Genomic DNA, 23,785 nt, shown 5'->3' with positions numbered 1-23,785 from the left:
ACAAGCATACACTGGATGTGATTTATTACATATAAAAAACTATGAAATGGAGAAAATTGTTTCATGACCCAAGCATCACAGCGCATCATGAAGTCCCAGCCAGACCATATCTGAGGTAAAGCAGCGTGCGTATGGCAGGAGCGGCACGCACGCCAGAGAGCCGCCGAACGGGCCCAGCCACCACGACAGATAAAAGGGTTCAAGGACAGCCCTCTGCCGGATTTACTAGGTGCATTAGGGGCCATTTGTTTGAGCAGGGCCATCAAGCCCCCGGGCACCTCGTCAACAGAGCCACCGGCAAGGTGAACGCTGGGGGGGCTAACCAAATCGGAATGAGGCGGCGTGCGTGCGTGACATGACTCACGTCAGGGTACTCCTTTACGGGCACAAAGAGCTTCTCCTGCAGGTGAATGATCGGTCCCAGGGCCTCCGGTAACTCCAGCGGGTGCTTCTCCACGATCCCGTTAGAGTCGTTGTACATGTCCTTCCGCACCCGGTTGATCTCTGAAAGACAAGCAGAGGCAAGACGTCAGTGAGGGGGGGGCGGGAGGCAGGGCGAGGTCACAGAGGGGTGGGGGGGGGGACACACAGACACATCTCACCCCGTTCGAGTGGGAGCACGACCACACAACCAGGTTAGACTTAATTCACTGGCTGGGATCCCAGAATCGACACCATCATATTCTGACCCTCTACGGAGCTCTTTGGTCTTTTTTTTGTTTTGTTTTGTTCCTAACCTCTGACATCTATTATCTCTCAGCCAATCACAACTAGGAGGCATGGCTTCAGAACACAACAGGTGAGGGGCAGAGAGACCGACGTTTTCCTGTCCCTTCGCAAACACATCCAGATACAGTGAACTGTGCTCCCCACAGTCCCATTGTAGGGCGTGGGAGTCATCGCCGATCCCATTCAATACTGTATTTGAGAGGGCAGCAGCAGAAAAAAGGAGCAGGCAGGGTAGGAGAGCCGACCGTTCAGGGAGAGATATGCCTTTAGCTCAGATCAGCCTGTCAGATAGATGAACGGGCCAAAGGCAGTCAGGCAGGAACACACAAATACAAACAGTTCAGATCCATGTGTCCTGAGATGTTCTGAGAGACAGACACAGCTTAGTACAGGCCCACACGTCCAGAGAGAGAGAGACAGACACAGCTTAGTACAGGCCCACACGTCCAGAGAGAGAGAGACAGACACAGCTTAGTACAGGCCCACACGTCCAGAGAGAGAGAGACAGACACAGCTTAGTACAGGCCCACACGTCCAGAGAGAGAGAGACAGACACAGCTTAGTACAGGCCCACACGTCCAGAGAGAGAGAGACAGACACAGCTTAGTACAGGCCCACACGTCCAGAGAGAGAGAGACAGACACAGCTTAGTACAGGCCCACACGTCCAGAGAGAGAGAGACAGACACAGCTTAGTACAGGCCCACACGTCCAGAGAGAGAGAGACAGACACAGCTTAGTACAGGCCCACACGTCCAGAGAGAGAGAGAGACAGACACAGCTTAGTACAGGCCCACACGTCCAGAGAGAGAGAGAGACAGACACAGCTTAGTACAGGCCCACACGTCCAGAGAGAGAGAGAGACAGACACAGCTTAGTACAGGCCCACACGTCCAGAGAGAGAGAGACAGACACAGCTTAGTACAGGCCCACACGTCCAGAGAGAGAGAGACAGACACAGCTTAGTACAGGCCCACACGTCCAGAGAGAGAGACAGACACAGCTTAGTACAGGCCCACACGTCCTGAGAGACAGACACAGCTGAGGCAGGCAGGGAGTCAGAGCCTCCAGGGGCAGCGTTGATACAGTTTGTTCCTTCATGATGTTCAGAAGGCCAGATGGGGCCCGCTGGAAGATGTGCCGTAGCTCAGACAGACATTCACTAGGTCGCGTTGTTCCCAGACACAGAGGGAGGGTGAACAGAATGGCATGGGAGACCTTACTGAAACAAAAACCAAATGGTCATCAACAGCTGCATGGCGAGAGTTTCCCCACAGTCTTTCTGAATGGCATGGGAGACCTTAATGAAACAAATGGTCATCAACAGCTGCATGGCGAGATTCTCCCCCCCACCCCCAGTCTCTGTTCCATAACAAGGATCGAGTTGAACAGGGGAAGGCCAAAGGGCAGTGGTGTCTGGGAACAGGACAGCAGCCTAACTAACGCCAAAGACCAGCATCTACAGAGTGTTACAACACAACCCAGAGGACGGGGAGGTCCCCAAAACAGATGTGCTGGATCAGAGGCGGACAGAAAATGGGATGGTTGAAGGGGATTTCCTGACCAGAGTAAGAACTGTTGTTTTTGAGCATGTTTTATCAAGGGACTGACAGACACACACGGGGGGGGGGGGGGGGGGGGGGGGGCTGGGTCCATACAGATCTTGAAATCGAGAACTGAACCAGATTAGTGAAATTCCCATCTGACACAGACACAACGCCGGGATACATTTCATGAAAAATATATAGCCGATCAGATCGGCCTGAGATGTATTTAAATTAAGATAGAACATCCTCACATTCAAACCTGGCGTAGTCCAACACAATTCCTTAACGACAGCCCTAAACACAATCAAGTAACATATTTCGGACGCCAAACCTGAAAAGCCTGAAAATGAAAACCTGAACACTTCAGCAGGGAACCATGATTGCCCAGTTCCAATAATGTTACAATCAAGTTCGCTACGCCAACAGCTCACGCCAGAAAAGACAGGCAAGCTGCCGAACCAAGCTGTCGGCCATCCATGTGTCACAGAGCTCAGGCCAGACCACCAACAAGACATCACCCCTCCCAGAATAAAAAACAACGAGACGTCCAGAAAGAACCAATGGCGGGCAGATGACTAGGGTTGGGTGCATTCAGTGTCTACATGAGACGTCTACCTTAAAGCAAGTCTGAACTTAACTGGGCAATTCTTCCAAAACACTGCCTAAAACAGAGGCTGGGAACAGGTCAAGGCCTTCCAGCAAGGAATTCATTCTGTGTTGTCCAAGCATCCAGCTTTTAAAAAGGCACCTGGCAACCTGCAGGTCTGGCAACCCGTCCAACTAAAACGTTTTCTTTTCAGAGGGCTCTGGCTCACAAACCGCCCCCTCTCCCGAGCCCAATTCCACTTCCTCCTGAAATGTCACATTAGCATAAAGACGCCGGCCCATCAGCCCGAGACCTCCAACATTTGACAACCTCTAATTTTGCCGCAGACAATTTCCTTACAGCAAGTCCTTTCTCGCCTGCCGGCCTCACCAAACGTCTAACCCCTGCCTTGGTGCCTCAGATTAAATCGTTTGTCTTTGTCCTCCCTGCCAATTTGCTGGGTGGGGTGAATTCAGCTGTTGCACCTCCCCGGGGAAAAAAAATTCTACAGGGATGTTGGAAGCACACGCGCTAACACGCATGCACATGCTAGTATAGTGCCATCAGGAAATAGTTGCATGTTCGCGTAGAGGTTTTAACTATTACTAAGGACATGGCAGACTGGAATGGAACAGGACAATACAGTAGACGTATCACCTTGGGGTGTGTGTGTGTGTGTGTGTGTGTGTGGGGGGGTTTAAATGAGGTAGTAATAGATCCCCCAGGTCTCCCCATTCACCTACTCCTCTTAGTGTCACAGAAGGACATAGTCAGCATTCTGCCACAGAGAAACGTGCACACGCGCAAACACGCGCAGACACAGAAACACAAACGGCAAACTAAAGCTCTGTATGAGCGTCTCACAAGTCTTTCAGATGGTGACAAGCGTGCGATTAAGTCCCGGTTTTCAACATAGCACATTAATACGCGTTAGCACGCGATGAAATCAAACACATGACAAAAGCATTGGTCATTTTAACCAGCCACTCTGTCCAAAACAGAAGATATTTGTCCTGCTTAGCAGGGACACAGAGGTTAGTTTGAATTCACCTGTTTAGCAGAAAAACAGAGTGGTGTGTGTATGAGAGGCAGGGTGAGTACGCATCAAGATATGAGAAAAGTAAAATGACTAGTTTTCATTTTCCCAGTTCCTGCCAATATGACACGCAGATGCTACAGACAGAACGCGGCTAATGGCACTAGGTAGTCATCAGCAGAATATTCATTAGAACAAAAATACACTGAAAATAAGCCAATTTGCTGTGCTTAAGCACAAGTGCATCTTCTGTGATTCATGCCACAATTCCTTCAGAAAACGTTATCTGGTTAAAAACCAATATACAAATGGCCAATGAGGTTCATTTTATCCCATGCCTGCTGGGCATAGAAAGTGCATTTCTTCACACATTTAACACGAGGTCTGGTCACCGGTGAAACCGGATTCAGTTGTGACGCGTTGGTCAGTCCATAGTTAGACAACAGCAGAGCATTTCTGAACACACCGAATCCTTCATAAGCTGCACGTCACTAACTTGGCCACTGACAGGACCCTCCTGCCTTACCATCACTGGAACACTGACATTACTACCGGCCGAGTAGTTATGTGAGGGGCGATGCAACTTTATATTAGCCACCATGACACCAATAAACAGGGCGCCTGCTGTATCTCTAAAGCACACCTCACACGCACACACGCATGAAACAGACTGTAGTACAGTGATTTCTGGACAAGAAAGATTCACATTACCATTGGACCAAAATCTATAAATATTTCATAAAATTTTTTGAAGGTCACACTGAGGCAACCAATAAAAATAACATGTAACTGGAAAAGGGCCATTTGGTGGCAGTCTAGAGCCCAGGCTGACCCCCCCCCCCCCCCCCCCCCCTTGTGTGAGGAGGAGAGTAAGACTGAGTATGAAGAAAGAAGAGGAAAATCCTGTAAGAAAGAAGGACACACACACAGAAATGATTTACTATCAAGATGAGGACCTTCAATTTAGTGCCATTAAAAATAACCATTTTACCAAACTCGAATCTTAACCAAACCCTAACTTCAAAGAGCTAGCCCTTACGGCCGCAACCCTGAAATAAAAATGACACCCAAGGAGTCTGAACGGGTCACCTCGATCTCTCTTCTGGCACATTTTCCTATTGTGGTGCCAAACCCCCCCTCCTAGCATCAGGCCCAGCCGGTTGTGGCCAAAGGAATGGTGATTATGGTTTTGGGAAGAGACGTTTACAGTGAGACAGAGGAGGTCAACGACACAATGAGAGCATATGGACGCATCTAAACAACGTCAGTGACTTCAGCTCGTGTCTGACCACCCACACAGGGACATCAAGAAATGAGCTTACACAAATGGAACCAAAGAGGAAACAAACAAAAAAAATGGATGAAGAGGCAGGCCTAAATCCACAGGCCAGGTGGAAAAGGCAGGCCTAAATCAAGAACTTGGATTCTTAGTCTTTTTGCCATAGGTTTGTAGTGATTTCTGAAGTAAAAAAAATAAGTCCCTCAAAGTCCCATCAGTCCCTCAATGACCTGCTATCCTTCGTCCCTTTGTGAATGCTAAGGGTTCTCTCCCCCTGCCGTCGTTCATTCCTAGCGGGCCAATGGCTCACATGGGCCCCAGCAACATGGAAGAAAGATCAAATTCTCACCCACACACAATCCTGCGCCCCAGGGAGCCCAGCCAAGCTGGCACGGGAAGGAGGAGACGGAGAAATAAAAATAGAAAAGTGCTTCACATGTTTCTCCTGGCTTATTTTGTGATTTCTGACAGCGTGCATTTCTGAAGTGGAGTTTGTATTTGTGTAATGCTGTTGTAGTAGAGGCAGCAGCAGTACTAGCAGCAGCAACAGTAAAAATAACAGCAGTGGTAGTAGCAGTAGTAGCAGTAGTAGTATCAGTGATTGTAGTAACAGCAGTACTACTAGTAGTAGCAGCAGCAGCAGCATAAGGTTAGCAAAAGCCAGAGTAAAGACAGGAAAGCAGAATTCAGTCATGGAAAGAGCAAAAGAGGAAGGGAACATTTTCCTTGGCAGATGTGTAAAGATGACATACCCTCAGGCAGGCTGCAGTCACAACTTTACCTCCACAACCGCAAATATTTTTTTCAAGTAAATCACAGGTCTTTAATTTGCCAGAAGGAACCAGTCGGGGGCAGGACATACTCCCAGCTGATAATCATATCATACAAAGGAACTCCCATCAACCACAACTTGGGGAAAAATTCTTCCTCACTGACCAGTCACTGTCAGAGTCAACTTTTTTTATAATAGTTTGTATGGTCGGAGGTCCTTTAACGCCAGGAGCCGTCCAGCCGAGGCACTACAACGATGAGACGTCCTGACCTAGCGAGGACACACAGCAACACGGAAAAGGCACATTTAGGCAGCTTTTCTTAAATGGCATTTTGCAATTGACGAAAAAGTCAAAAAGGGAACAGTCTCGGAAAGAAGGCCACTTCTTTTGAGCCAACGGGTAACCGCGGTAACCACGGGTTGTTTTCCCCAAAGGCGGGAGGGCCGCGGCGTTCCATTTAAAACCAACAGGGAGAAGGAAATGACATCAGAGGGGAATCATATAATCAGGTTTCAGGGTAGTGAGGGACGATCCAAACAAGGCTCACCAGGTCCAGGACGCCTGCTGATTAATGTCTAAAAATAAAGAGTTCCATCAGGCCGTTTCAGCTGCTAGGCCGTCGTCCTGCCAGTGCCGTCCCGCTAACCTCCCGAAGCCCCCACATCAGGGACCAACGTGCGTGCGTCTCACCCTGGAGGAGTTCTGGTCGGTTTGGCCGCAATATTTCCCAGCTGATCCGATGAGTTACCAGCAATCAGCTGACGGAACCCACCACTAAAGCCCTACACCTGAGATCGCAGAACCCAAACGCCAACTAGACCCACCTCACACCCGCTGCCCCCCCGGCCACAATGTGTTCACCTCTGAGGCCCGTCACAGGAAACAGCTTCACCCCAACGCAACCCGCATTCCTACCGTAAAAAAGGTCAAATCCAAGGCAAGCCCGGGGTCGGGATTCGGCGTACAGCAGAAGCACCGGAGCTAGGAGAAGAGACCGGAGCTAGGAGAAGAGACCGGAGCTAGGAGAAGAGACCGGAGCTAGGAGAAGAGACCGGAGCTAGGAGAAGAGACCGGAGCTAGGAGAAGAGACCGGAGCTAGGAGAAGAGACCGGAGCTAGGAGAAGAGACCGGAGCTAGGAGAAGAGACCAGAGCTAGGACGTTATTCGGTAAGAAGGGAATAAAGGGGCTCCGGTCCCTACCCTCCGGGGCTAATGTGAGGCGACGGGCAAAGGCCAGCATGCATCTGGCCCATGTAGGTGGAGATAACCCCCGCCTCTCAGGCACAACAATAGTTAGTGAGGACGGATTCATTTTTCCGGTGGGGGGGGGCGGGTAGAGGACAGCCAATATTTTTTTTTAAATCCCGGCGTAGTTGTGGCTGAGCTGTCGCTGAGATACACGTTTTCCTTTCTTTGAAGCGGCACACTTCAGCTATCACAAAGCACAGCTCCAGCAACAGCAGTAGGGGGACTGGGGCTTAATGCACCCCCTTCCTTTATTCAGGACATGGACAAATCTATCCAAAGAGACACTCGACTTCAACATTCAAGGCTTTTCCCAAAGATGGCATGAGAAAGGCCTATTAAACAGAAAGGCAAAAATGAAATACGCGGGTGAATGAGCCACAAAAACATTTACGTTTTCGCTCTTATCGCAGACCCACAGCTGTCTCGACGGCCCGAACGCCTTTTTGCTTTTTATTTCCGTTATTTCTCCAGAATCTGACTTTTAGCGGCCTATATGCAGATGTTTCTGTTCACAGGCTGAACTGTCATTGCTCTGCTCTTTAAGAAACACTTAATGTTGAGCAACAAGGCATTTCCACAGCAGACCAAGCTAACATCAAGATGGGGGGGGGGAAATATATATACACATACTCAAAATAATTTATACCAGCGATTAGGAAATAGACCAAATATAAACCACCATTGCATTAAAAAAAACAAAAACCTAGGTGCTTGCAGTAAATAGTGCAAGATGTGCATTGACCAGGGAGACAATGACAACCCTGTCAGAGCCACACTTCACCCAGACTACCCTGACTCTGGGTTCAGTGTAATTGCTAGACCGAAAAAAAATAATAAAATAAAATTGAAAGCACTCAACGGCCAGCGAAAGGAATGACACTGCAGTTTCTCAGGCCAGCCGGGAGAGATTTACGTTTGCTAGATTCTCCTAAGCAGTCAGAGGAAGAAAAAAAATAAAAATACCTCTGTCGTCAGGTCTTTGAGCAGATAGGCTACTCAATAAACGAGTAAAGTAACAAGGCCTCTCAATCGCCCCCCCCCCACTGGCCCCCAGGGCCCAGAGCAAGCCAAGGAGGAGGAAACAAGACAAAAGCACACAAATTGGGTTTTGTCCGTTCAACGCTTGCCATTGCATCCCAAGCACACACAGTGACACAAAAGGTCTCTCACACACCGAGACAAACAGCAACCGCACAGCAAACTGCTTGCACTCGGCATGCTAAACAAATTAGGCAGAACTCCTCCTGAGACAGGCTAACGCAAAGACTGAGAACATGGCTGGTGCTTCTACGAATGCTACAGTATGTACTGTAGCCAGGGATCTCCAGCCACTGAACGAACACACCACACACACCACACACACACACCTGGCGTGAATCAGCTCAGAAAACATGGTGCAAATAACACCAGGAAACGGTACACCGTGGATTACCTGCCTTCTGGTAATTCAGCCAAACAGAAAACTGAGTGGCTTGTCTTTACAGTGGAATGGACAGCAAATTAAATTACAAAATGGTTTAAAATCCCTTTGCTACAAAACGCACATCCCCCTGCCTCCTAGTTAGAGCGCCGGGGGGGGGGGGGGGGGGGGCTTTGGCGTTGGGGCCATGTTCGTGTTGCGTTGCCAGTCAGGGATACAGTCTTTATTAATACTGCAGTGCTTCCGAGGTTGCCGGCGCTGGCAGCAGACAATCTGCCAAACATGATGTGGCTTAATGTGTCTCTCAGCAGTGACGGCGGCGGGTTACGGTGGCGTGACGGCTCGGAGAGCGTGTCATAGCCGGTTAGCGTGTCCTTCAGACAATGACAACAGAACGCAACACACAAGAGGACCGGAGAAATACACTGCCGTGGAGCTAACAGCTCGGCTGCATCTCTGGGCCTGTGTGAAGTGGCTCAGAACAAAGCAGACTGCTGAGGTTATTACATTCTATCCTGTCGGCAAGAAAACAAAGGGCAGCGAGGTGGAACTTGGGGCGTGGCTGGGGGAGGCTGACTGAACAGTCAGGGGAGGGGGGGGGGTCTAGGAGGTTATTCAGTCCCGCTGAACCAAGAGAACCAATCAGTGTCCCAGGATGTTCAGTGTGAGACACACATATACCACTGCAGCATAGATTTGAATTCAACCCACTGCCCAATCAGCAAAATCCAGTTGTCTACCGTCTCAAAAAAAGAACAGAAAGGCCTGAAAACATAACATAAAAACAAGACTTGTTATATGATTTGAAAAAGAGAGAACCGACAGTTCTGCCCTGATCTCAGTATGTTAAAAGAAATATGCACATAATGTTCCAGTGTTCCACGCAGTAGCCTACATAAAGGCCTTGAAATCAATAGGAAGACTGCGTTTGTGCATTTAGACATTTGGAGGGAACAGACAAGGCAGTAGTAGTGAGTCCGTGTCACACCACAGAGCCATTAAGCCCTGCGACTAAAATTAGAATGGGGGATGATCACATTTGATGATGTGGAACTGCTTTCTGAAGCTGGGTGCTGGTAGGGGGCATGGTATCAGCCCAATGAGGTGTGAGAGTGCCTGCTTCCCACACAGAGAGGGTCTGCAGCGGGAGCATGGGGAGGGGCCGGCTCAATGCCGAGCCGTAATGGGCTCTGTTAATGGCCGCCGCAGGGGGGTGGGGGTCTGGCGTTCATTACTCTCCAGGTGGGGTACTTCAGCAAGTACTGACACGGGCACTGGAGTACACACACACACACACACACACACACACACGAAAATAGAAACTGCATGCTCCCTTGCACTAATCCTAACCCAAAACCTAACCTCAATAAATTGACATTTATGCCTAAACTTTACCTAGATGTAATGCCTAACCATAACCCTAAACTTAACCAACAACGCCTGGACCTTAAAGAAACTCCAATTCTAACTATAGAATCAATTGTAAGTTTGACCCTAAACCTAAAGTCAAATTTTTTTCTGGTTTTACTACTCTCATTGGGACATTTGGTCCTCATGAGTTCAGTAAGACCTAACCCCCATCACACGCACATGAACAAAAAAACTAATCCTCTGGGTCTCTGCCGTCTAAGTTTATTTTCCAGAGAGACACACAGGAGTCAATTAGGGGCTTAAAGGTATCTGCCAACAAGAGAACAGGCAATTTATTTCTTAATGTTCAAGTTAAGAATGTTTACTCTCTGAACAACGCTGACTGGCAGTATAGTCACTGTAACAGCTGCTGTAGGCCAGGCTTTTAATTTCATATAAGCACAATTTAAACGGGCCATATGTACTCTACTATGAGTATAAAACCGAGCATAACAGACCAGAAGAAATCCGCAGTTAACGTTCTTAGTTAACATTTCAAATATTTTTCTCCACGAAAAATTACTTGGAGGGCCTGAGATTTTACTCAAATTAAACATAGCCCATCCGTCTCTGTTTGGATGGACTTGTAGTCAGCTCATTCTCGTTTCGACACTCGCAGTACCACCGCCCTCCCCCCACCTGGGACCTGGCATCATTCAGCAAGGGAAAAGGAGAAAAGGTGTGCTATTGTGAAAATACAGTCAGCAAACGTGAGAGAGGATCCTATGTAGCGCACTTTGAATGGTTCACCTGGATTATTTTAATATTCTTTATTTTTATTTTTTAAACAACGGTGTTTGTTACATTGACAGCAATTTCTGTAATCTTTTCATTAGGCCTATTTGAGAAAAACATTCTATTCATTCGCCAAGCTTAGGCTTGTGTCTGTGGTAGGTCTAGCAGAGAATTTTTACGAGAATAAAGCCATTAGAAACTTGGTTGTTGTGGCCAAATAAAAATAGTCCTGGGGTATATAATCAGAAACTTGAAGAAAGATGGAAGGTTTATTGTATACATTTAAATGTTAAGGTTCTTGGTTAAAATAATTAAAATCCCATGTCTGTCTCAGGGGAGGAACAGGCACGTTCCCCAACATGTTGAGCTTTGGAATCTTCAATAAGTGCATTAGGCCACGGTGGAGGTCAGTAACAGCTTGGGGTTGTCAACTAGAGGCTACTGTCCAGAATGGGCCTTTTAATTGACACTCAGCAGGTTTGACAGCATTTTTCATCTGTGCTTGGATTTCATTCGGTGACATCAGGAGAAACATTGAACAACCGGCTCATAGCGGTTGGATCCAGGAAGGCCAGCAGCTGCGATGAGTCAGGACGAGGAATATTTTTAAATATCTGGTTTTCCTGTGAACACTACTTGACTTAACACTTGTTGGTTATTTCACCGAACAGCTTAAAGCAATAAACAGCCGGGGGTAATTAAAACTCAAAGGGGGTGCGCATATGAAAACAAAATTGTTGTTTTAAATTTAGTCAAGAGACTGGTCAAGTCTCAATTGAGGACAGCCCTGCCCAAAAGAAAACCCCTAAACCCAGCTTATGCATGTTGGCTGTGTTTGGAGAAAAACCTGATCACTTAACAAACCAACAAAACCACGGCCGAAACGCAAAGTCCTGAGAAATGACACAGTTTGACTCAAACAGACGACGTTTATTCTCTGGTCACCTCTGAACTCCTCTCAGACGTCACCTGCCACAAAACTGCACACAAACAAACCAGAAACCTGAGCTGAGGGCCTGACTGAGTCACTCCCTTGGTTTATTTCAACCTACTTCCCCAGGGTTCAGTGCGTCGGCTGAACGAGGAGGACGGACACACACACACACACACACACACACACACAGCTGCCTCAGAGGGAAACACAGGAAGAACGCTGAGACAACGACCAGGCAAAGAACCAGGATGTAGGGCTGATTTCAAGGGGAACAGACAGATGCAGACAGAGGCCTCGGCCCCATTGTTTTAGCCAGAGGGCCAGTTACCACGGCGTCCTGGCCAGGGGAAGGCCTCTCCTCTCTTTGCTGTCAGTCAGCGCGACCAGACTCCTTCAAGCCTTCAGGGGTCGCCAGCGAGTCAGGACATTCATGTTGTGACAATGACACGGCCCGGCCAGATACACAGTAGGCTGTTTTGGACTTGGAGGCTTTGCTTGTAACTGTTCCTCACCCATGGCAGGCTGGAAATATAAACTTGGACACACACACACACACACACACACACACACGGACACACACACACGGACACACGGACACACACACACGGACACACACACACGGACACACACACACGGACACACACACAATGACAGGAAAGGTCCGGCTGTCAGAAGAGGAAGGAAGGAACAGGCCTCTCAATGTGCCCAGAGAAGATAACCGCTGCTCTGCTTCCTCCCCAAACCACCCCCAACACTTTCTACCATCTCCAGGAACACAACACCACCAGCTGCCAGAATGGGGGGGGTCCCTGCCACAGACAGGTAATCATCGAGTGGCGGCAGTAACCCCAGCAGGCAGAGAATCTGACCAGTAACCGAGAAGGGACGCTTGATCGAATAACCCAAGCTGACAGGGTTAAAGACCACGGATCCCAAAGTTACAGGGTCGCTGTAAAGAGTTCCTGAGTCGGAGCGTCCGGCTGTAAGCTGACAGATGGCACCTATGGGAGAGCGAGGCGTGCAAAACAACCCCCCCCCCCCCCCCCAAAGACAGAACGCCAATCAAAAGGACAGAGCCAGGCGATAAGTCCCTGTGTTGATGGGGTTTCCTTCATGGGGCGGGACGGAGGCGATGTTATCGGTGCCTTTCCAATAGGCGGACATCCATCAAGTGCTCACGAATCAGGGCCAATGAGTCACTGGGTGGGTTTGTATAGATGAGAGCAGGGCTAACGACTTTGTGTCTTCATTATCACGTTCCTGTGGCTTTAATGGGTGGGGCTGGAGTCTAGAGAGGGGCAGATGAGAGGGGCTGGAGAGTAACACTTTTGCCTCGCCTCCACTGGTACCAAACACTGGTGTTTCACCCCTTAAGTCCAGAAATGTTTCGGTTTCCATTGACACGTGCCAGTCGGCCACGGCCCAGTAGCCTGGTTCTCACTTCGGGCCAAGCCCCGGACTTCAGTGAAGGAGGGTGGAGTTGATGACACCTCAGAGGCCTCTGACAACCACCACCACAAGCTCTTTTCACCAGCACACAAAACACAGGATGTCCCTTTGAGATGTGTGACATGCAGTAGGCTGGGAAGCTCTGTCACCGTGCAGCACTCTGGCATGACCGGTTGTAGCCAGGACTCGCCAAAACCCACTGTTCTGCATTGGCTGCATTGTAACCGGCTGAGATGAGGGGGATTATGGGAATTAAAAAACAGCCTCAGGCGGCTGCCTGGATTCCACTGGATCGTCCTAATCAGCCCAGAGCCCACCCAGGGTCAGCCCAGAGCCCAACCAGAACAAACACAGTTTCAGTGTCTTTTCCCTAGACTGGTCGTGAAGAGACACAAACCGAACTCGTACATGCTGACACACAAGACACACGTAAACACTGGGCTGAAGTCGTAAAAGCCGAAACAGAAAGAGCACGTCAGGTTTCAGTGAAGAGGTGGCAGAACTGGGTCAGGGTGTCATAGCAACAAGCAGAAAACACAAAACATTGGGGGGGGGGGGGGGGCACGGGGAGACTGGGTGGGCTGCGGAGAGACCTAGAGCAGCAGTTGGGCAGAACGATTGACCCAGGGCTAATCCAAACAGACGGGCCCCGTTACAGGCCTTTGTCAGCGCTGGTCTTCAGATGAAAGACAGGAAATGTACCCCTCAGGCAGAATTGCTGCCATGCGAGAGCAGAGACAGCGGAGAAAACAAGAGAGCGAGAGTGTAGTGGAAATCTGCAGACAGAGCGAGGAAGACGGACGGGCGAAACCAGACGCGTCGAGTGTCACCGTAAACAGGTCCAAACAGATCTGCAGTCGTTCATTGTTCCCATGGGGATCCAGACGGCGCTGTCAGTATTATCACGGTTAGTTCTGAACAAATCAGTACAGCGTTTTGTTTGAACATTCTCTAGCCAGAGCAACAATTACACACTTTCGACACCAAACTGAACAAACGCAGGACATGAGCTAGTTTTCATTGACACAGAGCACCGCCAGTCGGCCGCAGAATGGCACCTTTAGGACTTAGGGCGGGGTTTGTGGATTGACGGGTTACGTGCTGGGAAAATGCAGCACATTGTGCCATTTGAATAGCGATGTGTATCATTTGCTTTAGGCTTCTCGGTTTTCATCTGATCTAACAACCAAATAAAGCAACAGTACAGAGAAGCCAAGACTCCGAAAGGAAAGAGTTGGAACGACCGATGGCGATACGATGTCATTGACTCAATAGAAAAACGGAGCGTGGAGACTGACGTAGCCTGCAGAACCTATAACATAAAATTACCTCAAATCCTCCCAAATCCTACCATTAAAGGTGGATATAGTTTTGACCAAAAAAACTAAATAATGAATACACAGGCTTTGTTGCAGTGTCACACATAGGTGAAGTAGCTGGTCACAGGAGTTTGAGAAAGAAATGGGTTTTATTACTTCAGTTCAAATGCCGTATTATAAAACAAACTAGGCACGGTGTTATTGTTTATGTTATTTAACTACCAGAAAAAAAATATATATAAATATATATCGCCTTTTATTTTTCATTGCCAGAAAACCAAACCGCATTGAGAGTTAACTCCTCCCTCCCCTCCTGAGCCCCTCCTTAAGTCCTTGGTACCAAATGTATAGTTGAAAAAGAAAATTCTAGAGCCAACAATAGCATAAATCACGCCCTGGTACCGGGGTGAAGCTCCAGTGGAAATGTGGCATTAGTGAGGTCAGAAAGCTAGTTGTCTGTGCATGCGCACATTAGTGCTGAACTGTCAGCAAGAGGCTGTGACATCGATAAAAAGAAGGCAGCCCTCGTCTTAGCGACAAACAAAGGTAAGAAGCAAACCGTCCCAACTCAATAGCTACAAAGAAATTGCATCATGCAGGCAACATGAGATTCGCAGCAACAACAATAATATTTTGCCTTCAAAATAAAAGTCTGTGGTGGGTATATAGGGTGTAGTGCAAAATCATTTGAAAGAACTATTTAAATATTACTTTATATAAGTTAGACTATTCTAAGGTGCAAGTTATGTACATATCTAATATAAAAAATAAAATCCTATTTTGATGTGATTATTGCCGTTAATTTGTTTGTGCTCATTAGCTTTGGAGAGAGATTGCATTATAAATCCAACCACACTATATTTAATATTTTTTCTGAAAAACTATTCAGTTGCGCTGCAAATGAAATGCACGAAGTACTCAGGAGACAAAAATTGAAAATCTGAAGTGAAATCATGGGTCACGGTGTGTTACAACCAGAAAACCGAGAGTCTGCCCCCTCTTCAACCCCCAAATGCAACACACTATACTGTACATGGAATTCATATGGCCTCATTAGTTAGTAGCTAGAGGCTTTTATTAGGAGTCAGGGAGGCGATTCATGAACAGATTTAGAGGATGGTTAACGGAGAGTGAGTGGGCAGGGAATGAGGTTAAAACAGCATTGTCAAAGAAAGAAAATAAAGTTGACGAGAGAGACTGGTGTACAGGAAGGACTTTAGCATTTTACACACGGAGCCCAACCACGACTGTCGGGGGGCGGAACAGTCCCAGCCACTACCTGGCAACCACATAAATCTTCAGGGGAATTGTTGTTATCCCTGCTTAATGCGGACACTGATGGCACAGGGAACGTTGGGGACAGGGAACGCCGTCATCCCACAACACTGGGACCATTGTGTGGGAATGAGCGGAGGAGGGATCGGGGGGGACCTTCCCCTCAGCCTGTACGATGACCTCATCGAGCGCATGTACTTATTTCCCTCTTGCTCTCCCCTCGACCTTCAGTGACCCGCACCCCCCATTCGGGGACTTGCCGCCCCGCCCCCCTTCAGAGAACACAATCAATTCTCAGTGAAACACAGTAACATACCAACCCTCTCACAGGGCCCCCTGACCTCCCGCTTCTGTCCAGCATGGAAATGTTGCTAATGCCTCCGTTCTCTGTACTGGTGTTAAAAGGAGCATTTGTTTCCCCAATTAAAACCCCAAATCACACAAAACAGCCATTGTGTTGGCTTGTAATCTAGTTAAAGACCGCAAACCGATAACAGTCAGGCAAACTCACTAGTAGCAAGAAAAAAATTAAAACCTAAACAAATACTTCTGGAGGAAGAGGCACCCCTTCTTTTCCTCTGAGTACCATCATGTTTACAGTTAACAGAATACAGTAGTTTTTACTCCTGAGCATAAAGAGGGCAAAGGACAGCAAGCCTGTGGGACACGGCAGCCCACTCTGAGACCCACCACCCCCCCATGTTCAGGACACTGGCTACAGCGCAGTGCCTATTGGCACCTTTGCCCTCGTCCTCAACCCCAAAGTCACGGTCAGAGAAAAAAATTCAATCAGTCCTTGGGATCTTTTAAAATGAATAAACTCAGCGGAGCGAAAACCTGGACTCGGTACCGAGGTAGGACGACCCAGCTGTGGCACGTGGATTTGGAGGGCTACGCTGCAGTTCCACTCAAACCGCCAAGGTGAGATCAGGGTCACAGCACTCCCTCAGACACAGTGGCAGGAGAGTATGGGAACTGGGAGGCCGAAGATGAGAAGATACGGGAGCAACGGGCTGAAACCTGCCGAGCCGTAAGGACGGTACCCTCATCCACTGTACATATTTGATGGTGTAGCGCCATGGATGACGGTCTCACTCACCCCCCCACCCCTCCCCCCAAAAAAAAGACGCCCAGCCGCCCTCGTGAAACGCATCGAAGGAGTGTCACAGAAACAACACAAGCTGTTTCCAGACAGGTAAATTATTCATCGCTGATTTATCACCGTGTGTGCCTTGCGAGGAGAAGTCGAAGGTTGCAAACTGCAAGCAAATTGATCTATTATAGCATTTATGGAGGACAGAAGGGAGTATCGAAACCTTTTCGTAGGGGAGGGGAGTGAGAAAGCTTGGGGGGGGTATTTCAAGAATACTAAATATTGCAAAAAAGAACATCTTCCTTCAAGACATATCAGGATGGGGCCCAGTTAATGTACCCTAATATAGATCACACTGAATTACAAAGATTTAGTATGTCAAAAAAAAAATACAAATGCCTTCTTAAGGCATTTAGGCTAACACGCCAAGTTAGCGTAAATTCCTCATCTAGCCACTAATGCTTGCCATTTACCTCAGAAAAAAAAGAAAAGAATGCAAGCAGAGAGGAAGAGGGAGAGCGAGAGAACGGGCATTCAGCTCATTTTTTCACCTCCCCAGTCAGTGTGCTGAGAGAAAAACAAAGAGGAACAGTGGGAACACTGACAAATAACTCACTGATTCCCGTGGAGCCTAATTGTCAGGGCCCATCTGCAGCGACAGGCAGCCCAGAGACTCAAAAGAATCACACTACAGAGAGAAAAAAACAAATATGAGACCAGAAAGAAAAGGAATAAAGGAAGAGCAGGAAGAAGAGAAGAGGGGTGTATGGGGAGCTATTCCAAGCAGTCGAGGAATGCACGAGGTGAAGGCGGCCCTCATTCCTGTGGAGCCGTGCGTGCGCATGTGAACACGGCTCCAGGGAGGAGCGAATGAAAGAAACAGGCAGCTAGTCTCAGACGGCCCCTTACAACCCAGATTCAAATTAGTCACAGGAAACGGGAGAGACTGACGCAGCTCACTGAGAAAACAACACATTACACAGGAAAAGGGACATAAAAGAGCAGAGCTTTTGGGCTTTTTGTTTCTCCTCTCCCAGACGTTTTCCAAAGCGTCTGAACAGGCTGTTCTCATTGTTCCCAGAGTCTCAAACAAACGACACGGTACAGTTTGAAACGGCCGTTTCCTGGCCGGGTTCGGCATGGAGTGGGTCAAAGGTCAGGGAGGAACGGGTGTCGAAGCAAAAAAATAATAATGTCCAAAAGTCAAAGCGGAGCGGCTGTTGTGACATGACTATTACAACATCCCCACACGCCACCGTGTCCCGACACCATGAAGTCCAAACCCACAGCCCCTCTGACAAGGAAACGCCACAACGAGGCCTGTGCAGCCCTCAGGGAAAACCAGCCCACTTAAAAGCCTCGCGCGCCTCCATTTTGTAGTTTCTAGAATGACACAGAAGAACAACAGGCGGTCGCCAGCCGGCCTGGGTGACAGGCGGGGGCAGCTGCGATAAGCAGGCCCAGCACAGGCAGGATTGCGGCCCGAGATAAAGGTGCAGGCACGGCCTGTCGGTGGATGTCTTTATCAGTGGCAGCGGGGCATGGGAGAGGCCCGGGATGGGAGCCAGGGGTCTGTAGGAGCTCACAATCACTAGCGTGGTTCAGATACATGGGGGTGGGGGGAGTGAGGGGAGAGACCGAGAGCGAGAGAGCCTGGGACGTCCCTACACTCACGCTGTCCGCCTCCACAGGCTGTCCAATTTATCACCAGGTGGGAGCGGACAGAGGAAGAGACCGGGGAGAGAATCAGACCTGCAACTCAACTTTACTGCCCGGTAAAGCCGCTAAAAGAATGGCTGTGGTTAACTAAACCCCCGGCTTGTAAGCGGGGGGAGAGGCATGGGCGGGAATGGACGGCGACACAAAATAGGAGTCAGCCTGAACAACAGACCTCTGTAGTCCAAGAGCTCGGGACTCCCAAAGCCCCAGGTGAGGTCTTACTTAGCGAGCGGCACTCAATCATGTTAGACGGCAAATTGATTGTGTGTCGAAGGTTAGTGGAGGTCAGAAGGTTCACCCTACAGCAGGAAATTAAAGTAGGAGTGGCACGAAAATAAAAGTGGAAAGAGGAACGACGTGAAAACAGAACTGTAGAATCTAACAATATCTTTCGGACACAGTCCCCAGGGACCACCCTACGCAGGGTTTACACTGATGGCCATTTAGATAAACAAGACTTGTTGCCAGATTTGCATCAGAGATACGTTTTCTTACAGAGCTAACAGGTGAAAATTGTTCACCTGTTAAAGTTGTCTGAAGTGACACGGGACACCAAGTGCTTCTGGCTCCATTAAAAGGATCAGAAAACATTTTGCTGATAAGAAGCAACCAAAAACACCTCACGCCGGCACCAAAACAATTGCACTATCACAATCAAACGCACTTGTTTGACAGAGAGCTCCGTGTAAGCTGGCAGGTAAATTACATTCCCAGTGTATTTTTAAGCCTTCTGGGTCGGGTCAGAGCACTGTTGCCCCAAACCAGCGGGAATTTTAAATCGTATTTACATGTTGTGTTTAACGTTAGACAAATTAAACTTGTCACAACAACTGTGGTCTAAATAGAACCGAAGAAAAGATCCTCCATTAAAACAATGACAAATGGCCAACTAGTGTCCAGTTAAACTGAACACCAGCAACAAGCACTGTAGACTATTCATTACCCTCAGTTCGCAAGGAAATAAGTTGCCACGCACAACCTGTAGCAATACTCTGTTTGTGGTACTGACTCAAGAAACGAGCAAAACAGCTTTTTATGAAGATAAGTAGGGGGACTTTGAACCACACAGATTCAGATTAAACAGAGTTAAAAAATTAAATAAAATAAAAATCAGTGGGTTGCCAGAAACATGAAAAGACACGACTAAACTGTGTTACAAGTCTACACAGATTTACGGCGCCGACTCCTGCTCTCGAGTAACCAACTCCCCGACCATCACCACCCCCTGCAAACCCGTCGCATCTCCTGCCAACAGAAAGCAGTGCAGTTTGCTAGTTGGCTTGTCACTGGCGGATCGTTAAAAAGAGAAAAACGTGGCACGTGTCATCCCAGGAAGGACGACGGCTGCGTACAGGAATCGCCTTGTGCGTCCTTGTGTAGTGCAACACACATACACACACACACACACACCATCATCCCAAGGAGCTAGGTGTCACACACACCGCCGCCGTGGCCAGCTAAGCCGGAACAGTTGTTACACGGAGGTAACACTCCGGGTGTCGTCTTCCCCTAACCATGGAGACAGCTGCAAACACACACACACGCGATGGCGCGGGAACGTGTGTTATGTAGGTGCAGCTGTCGGCAGAGCTCTACAGGAAGGACGACCAGGAAAGAATGTTAACGCCTGGTCCAATCGCCCCACCGACTTCGCTTCAGCGGCCCTGATAGGACAGGACGCCGGGGCACCTTGCCATGTGGTCAAGGTACATGTCCCTGTGTCTGAGGTGAGGCCCCCTCTGGGTTCTTACAACACATGGTAACGGGGATTCACACCAAGAGACCATTGATTTGTGATACTATCTACTTGAGGCAGAAATAGACTCTCAAATAAACTGAGAAATCAACAAAAAAAAAAGTTTTTCCTTTGGGAAATATGTTCCCAAGCATTCCCATAGATAAAATTAAGTGTGACCGAGTAAATGTTACAAACCGAATTTGTACTTCCAAACAAAATCTCCGGTCGTTACATAAACCAACTCCATACGAATCCATAATAAGATCCAGAGTTGTAAAGCTAATTTGTGGAAAATCTAACACATCGAAGGGAGCCAAAGAATATTCACATGAAAGGTTAAACAAAATCACGGCAGCCTGCAAGCCTTCCCCACTTAGACAAAAGTCACAATGGGCTTCAGTGTTCATCCCTGCCACTGAGCAAAACTGTGGTCAGAATTTGCATAACCTGAATGGCAGACAGAGGTACCTCACACAGCCGCCTTCCCAGCGTGGCAAACAGGAGCAGCGCATGTTTTGCTTCCAGATCATTCTGCAATGCCACGCTAACACATTTCCCTGCACCGACGGGAGATTTGCGCTCAACTTAAGAAACACACACTCAGGAGGTGACATGAAAGCTCCAGATGAAAGACAGGACTCAGCCAAGAGCTATGGGGGATATGAGCCTCACACACACGAAACATTTGGCAGAGGGGAATAGTTTGGGCCGCTGCTGTGGTAACCCCGGTAAACTGTATAGTGGTGTGGCTGGAGAGGGCACAGGGCAGCATGGGAATGGTGGGTGGGGCACGGGACATTAAACAGTCTGCTAAAAACACCACCCACGATGTGAGTCACAACAAGCCCCCCCAAGTTACAGCAACACTGGACTGCTGGCTGAGCAAGCATCACGGCCAGGTTTCCAGAGCTGGGGGGGGGGGGGCACAGAGTTGAAAAAGCCCAAACCAGCCTCTCAAATTTCCTGTGTCTCCACTAAAAAAGAAAAAGACCTGCAAACAGCAGGTAGGGGTGAGATCAGTAGGGGCTTGTCACAGGGCAATCATTTCAGGAATGCCTCAACTGGAGGAGGTTACAGGTTTCTCTAAACTCGGTTGATGATAAACTGGGAGAGGTGGTGGAGCCTGATTGCAGGGCTATTTGATGAATGTCACTGTGCAAACAAAACCCGTTTTGAAGGTGGTGACATAGTAATCCTTTGTATTGACAGGCAAAAACATGCTCAGACGCATCAGATAAGCATTTGACTTGGGGACACGTTTTGGTTCTAAACTTATCAAAGTATCAGACTTTCAACTAAGCACAGACTGGGGTACAACTAAACCTCTGGGTCACTGGTGGTGACAAAAGCTGGACGTTTTTGTAACCACTTTTTATATTAAGACAAGTCATATCACATACGCAAGTGTTTACTCCTAGAATAGTGACTTAATGGCAGCTGTCCACATCAGATGGAAAAAGACAGGACGCGAGGGTGGAAGTGGCGCTCTCTAGCGTCACCTACCCAATTACATAAACCACATTCCCGTTATGAATTGTACATGAGAATATATAATAACAAAATGGGCCGCAGAATGACTATACATGTAAGCAGTTAATTTATAGATATCACATAGGAACTCTCTCTAGTCGGCTGCGACAACAACGTGTCTGGAGACAATGGCCCTAACAAAGACAGCACAGGTAGAGGAAAACTCTACAGCGTCAAATAAACAAAAAGCAGCACAATTCCTGCCTCATCATCGTTGGTGTTTCTGTCCGCACTAAATAAATGCTGCGTTTATGTAAGCTATAGAACGAAATATACATGCAATCCAAACGCATGGAGCAGGAAACCTTTGAAAGGCAAACAACTCAACAGCCCATTGTTTGAAAATCTAAACGGCAACAGCCGGGGCACATTCCGATGTGGTGCAAATCCATCAGATTGTTGTTAACCAAATACTGGGTGTTTACCACAGCACACCAAGCTGATTATCGGTGAATTGTTAATTGTTGTGCTTTTTTTTTTTTTTAGACAGTTTCCGTGTGTATTTACAACATGGTTGTACACGAAGGCAGGCAAGTTTCCTAGCTAGCTAGTTAACCCTACTGTCCGGGCGAGTTAGACAGAACGTGGACACTACTTAAGCTACAATAAATCAAACACCAACTCTCAAAAATCCCCAATTCAAACTACATTGAACAGGCTAAACGAGAGAAGTAAAATCTCATGTCGACCAGTTTGTGGCTACAACGTCCAGCAATAACTAGTGAGGAAATATCTAGTTTATCGGTCCTAGCTAGCTAGTTAGCAGGCTAAAAAAAAAACTTTTCACTTCGTCGTCACAAGTCAGAAACCAACGAGACAAAGACATGGTGGAGTTTTGGTGTGGACATAAATGGCAGAATTGCGTGGAACGCAAAACTAGTTTCATTTCCTATAGGTTATCACTTTGTAAAGTAAAAAGAAGAAGTTGTCTTGCGCTATGCATTACTTCAGCTCGATAGCAAGCTGTAATAGCTTCGCTAGGTAGCTAACATGCCTGCGCTCCACTATGCAGCAAGCATGCCCACCGAGCCCAGGGGATAGTGCCGTGGTCACGCTTTCCCTCCCAACTACCCGGTTTCTCCAGACCGCGTTTTACCTTCATCGAGAAGCCTCTCAAGGTGTGTAAAGATGCCGCACAGATTTGGCAAACTGGTCATCAGCTTCTTTTCGTTTAACAATTGCATCAAATAATCGGGACTCGGCCTCGGTCTCTCCTTCACTTCGATCTCCCCGACCATCATCTTTGCGTCGAAAGTGTGCGCGAGCCTCCAACAGAATCCTTTATGAAAAGAAAGAAAATGCAAAAAAAAAAACTTGCGGACCAAATCCCTGGTTCCCCCCCACGTTTCGATCGCTGTAGTTACACGGCCCTCTGAACAATATCTGATTTAATTTGTTGTTGCTGTTAGAGCGGAGAGGTAAAAAAAAAAAAAATATCCACTATCTCCTCCCAAAAGAGTCGTTCGCCGTGTACTCTCGTTTCTACTAGTCTGCGCGCTCGGGGACGATCCGATTCCAACACTGTCAGTGCGAGCGAGTGTTCACCAAAACCGTTCGTCCCCCTTTTAGCCTATTGGCCAGCAGCGCTTTCAAGGGACTGACAATATAACCAATAAGAACAAGATACCGCACCATGAGGGTGGTGAACTACCAATGGTTATCGTTGCTTGTATGATCTATAGAGATAAGAGCCAATTGTGGACAATAGAGTTAAAGTGTTTTTACAGATTTTGTACACAGGTTGCATATATCTCTAAATACGATCTTCCAGTAGTTGCAAACAATGAAATGCGTTGGAGATTTTTTTAATATGTTAACACTTGGAGATCATTATATTCAATGAACCCCCCCCCCACACACACACACACGCACACACGCACACATTCATATACTGCTTTAACAGCTATGCGTAAATAGGGTAATAAATACACACTGCAAAAATATATCTTATAATGTTTATCTTGTT

At 47.9% G+C, this 23,785-nt stretch overlaps 1 protein-coding gene across 3 annotated transcripts in view; it reads right to left on the bottom strand.

Annotated features, from left to right (window-relative positions):
* The window catches only part of qkia (QKI, KH domain containing, RNA binding a), a 73,263-nt gene extending 49,898 nt beyond the window's left edge, over positions 1 to 23,365 (bottom strand). For 2 of the 3 annotated variants that reach the window (XM_010879573.5, XM_010879575.5), the window contains exons 1-2: positions 22,916 to 23,364; positions 365 to 504 (exon numbers count right to left, since the gene is read on the bottom strand). In XM_010879573.5, coding sequence (XP_010877875.1) covers positions 365 to 504; positions 22,916 to 23,060 — 285 coding nt within the window. In that variant the 5' untranslated portion in view covers positions 23,061 to 23,364. Of the gene's footprint in view, positions 1 to 364; positions 505 to 22,915 lie in introns of all 3 variants that reach the window. The other variant, XM_010879574.5, reaches the window with a different exon arrangement.
* Positions 23,366 to 23,785: the final 420 nt, after the last annotated feature.

Source organism: Esox lucius, chromosome 15, assembly GCF_011004845.1.
Source record: "Esox lucius isolate fEsoLuc1 chromosome 15, fEsoLuc1.pri, whole genome shotgun sequence".
Classification (NCBI taxonomy): Eukaryota; Metazoa; Chordata; class Actinopteri; order Esociformes; family Esocidae; genus Esox; species Esox lucius.
This window is presented reverse-complemented; position numbering and strand designations above follow the sequence as displayed.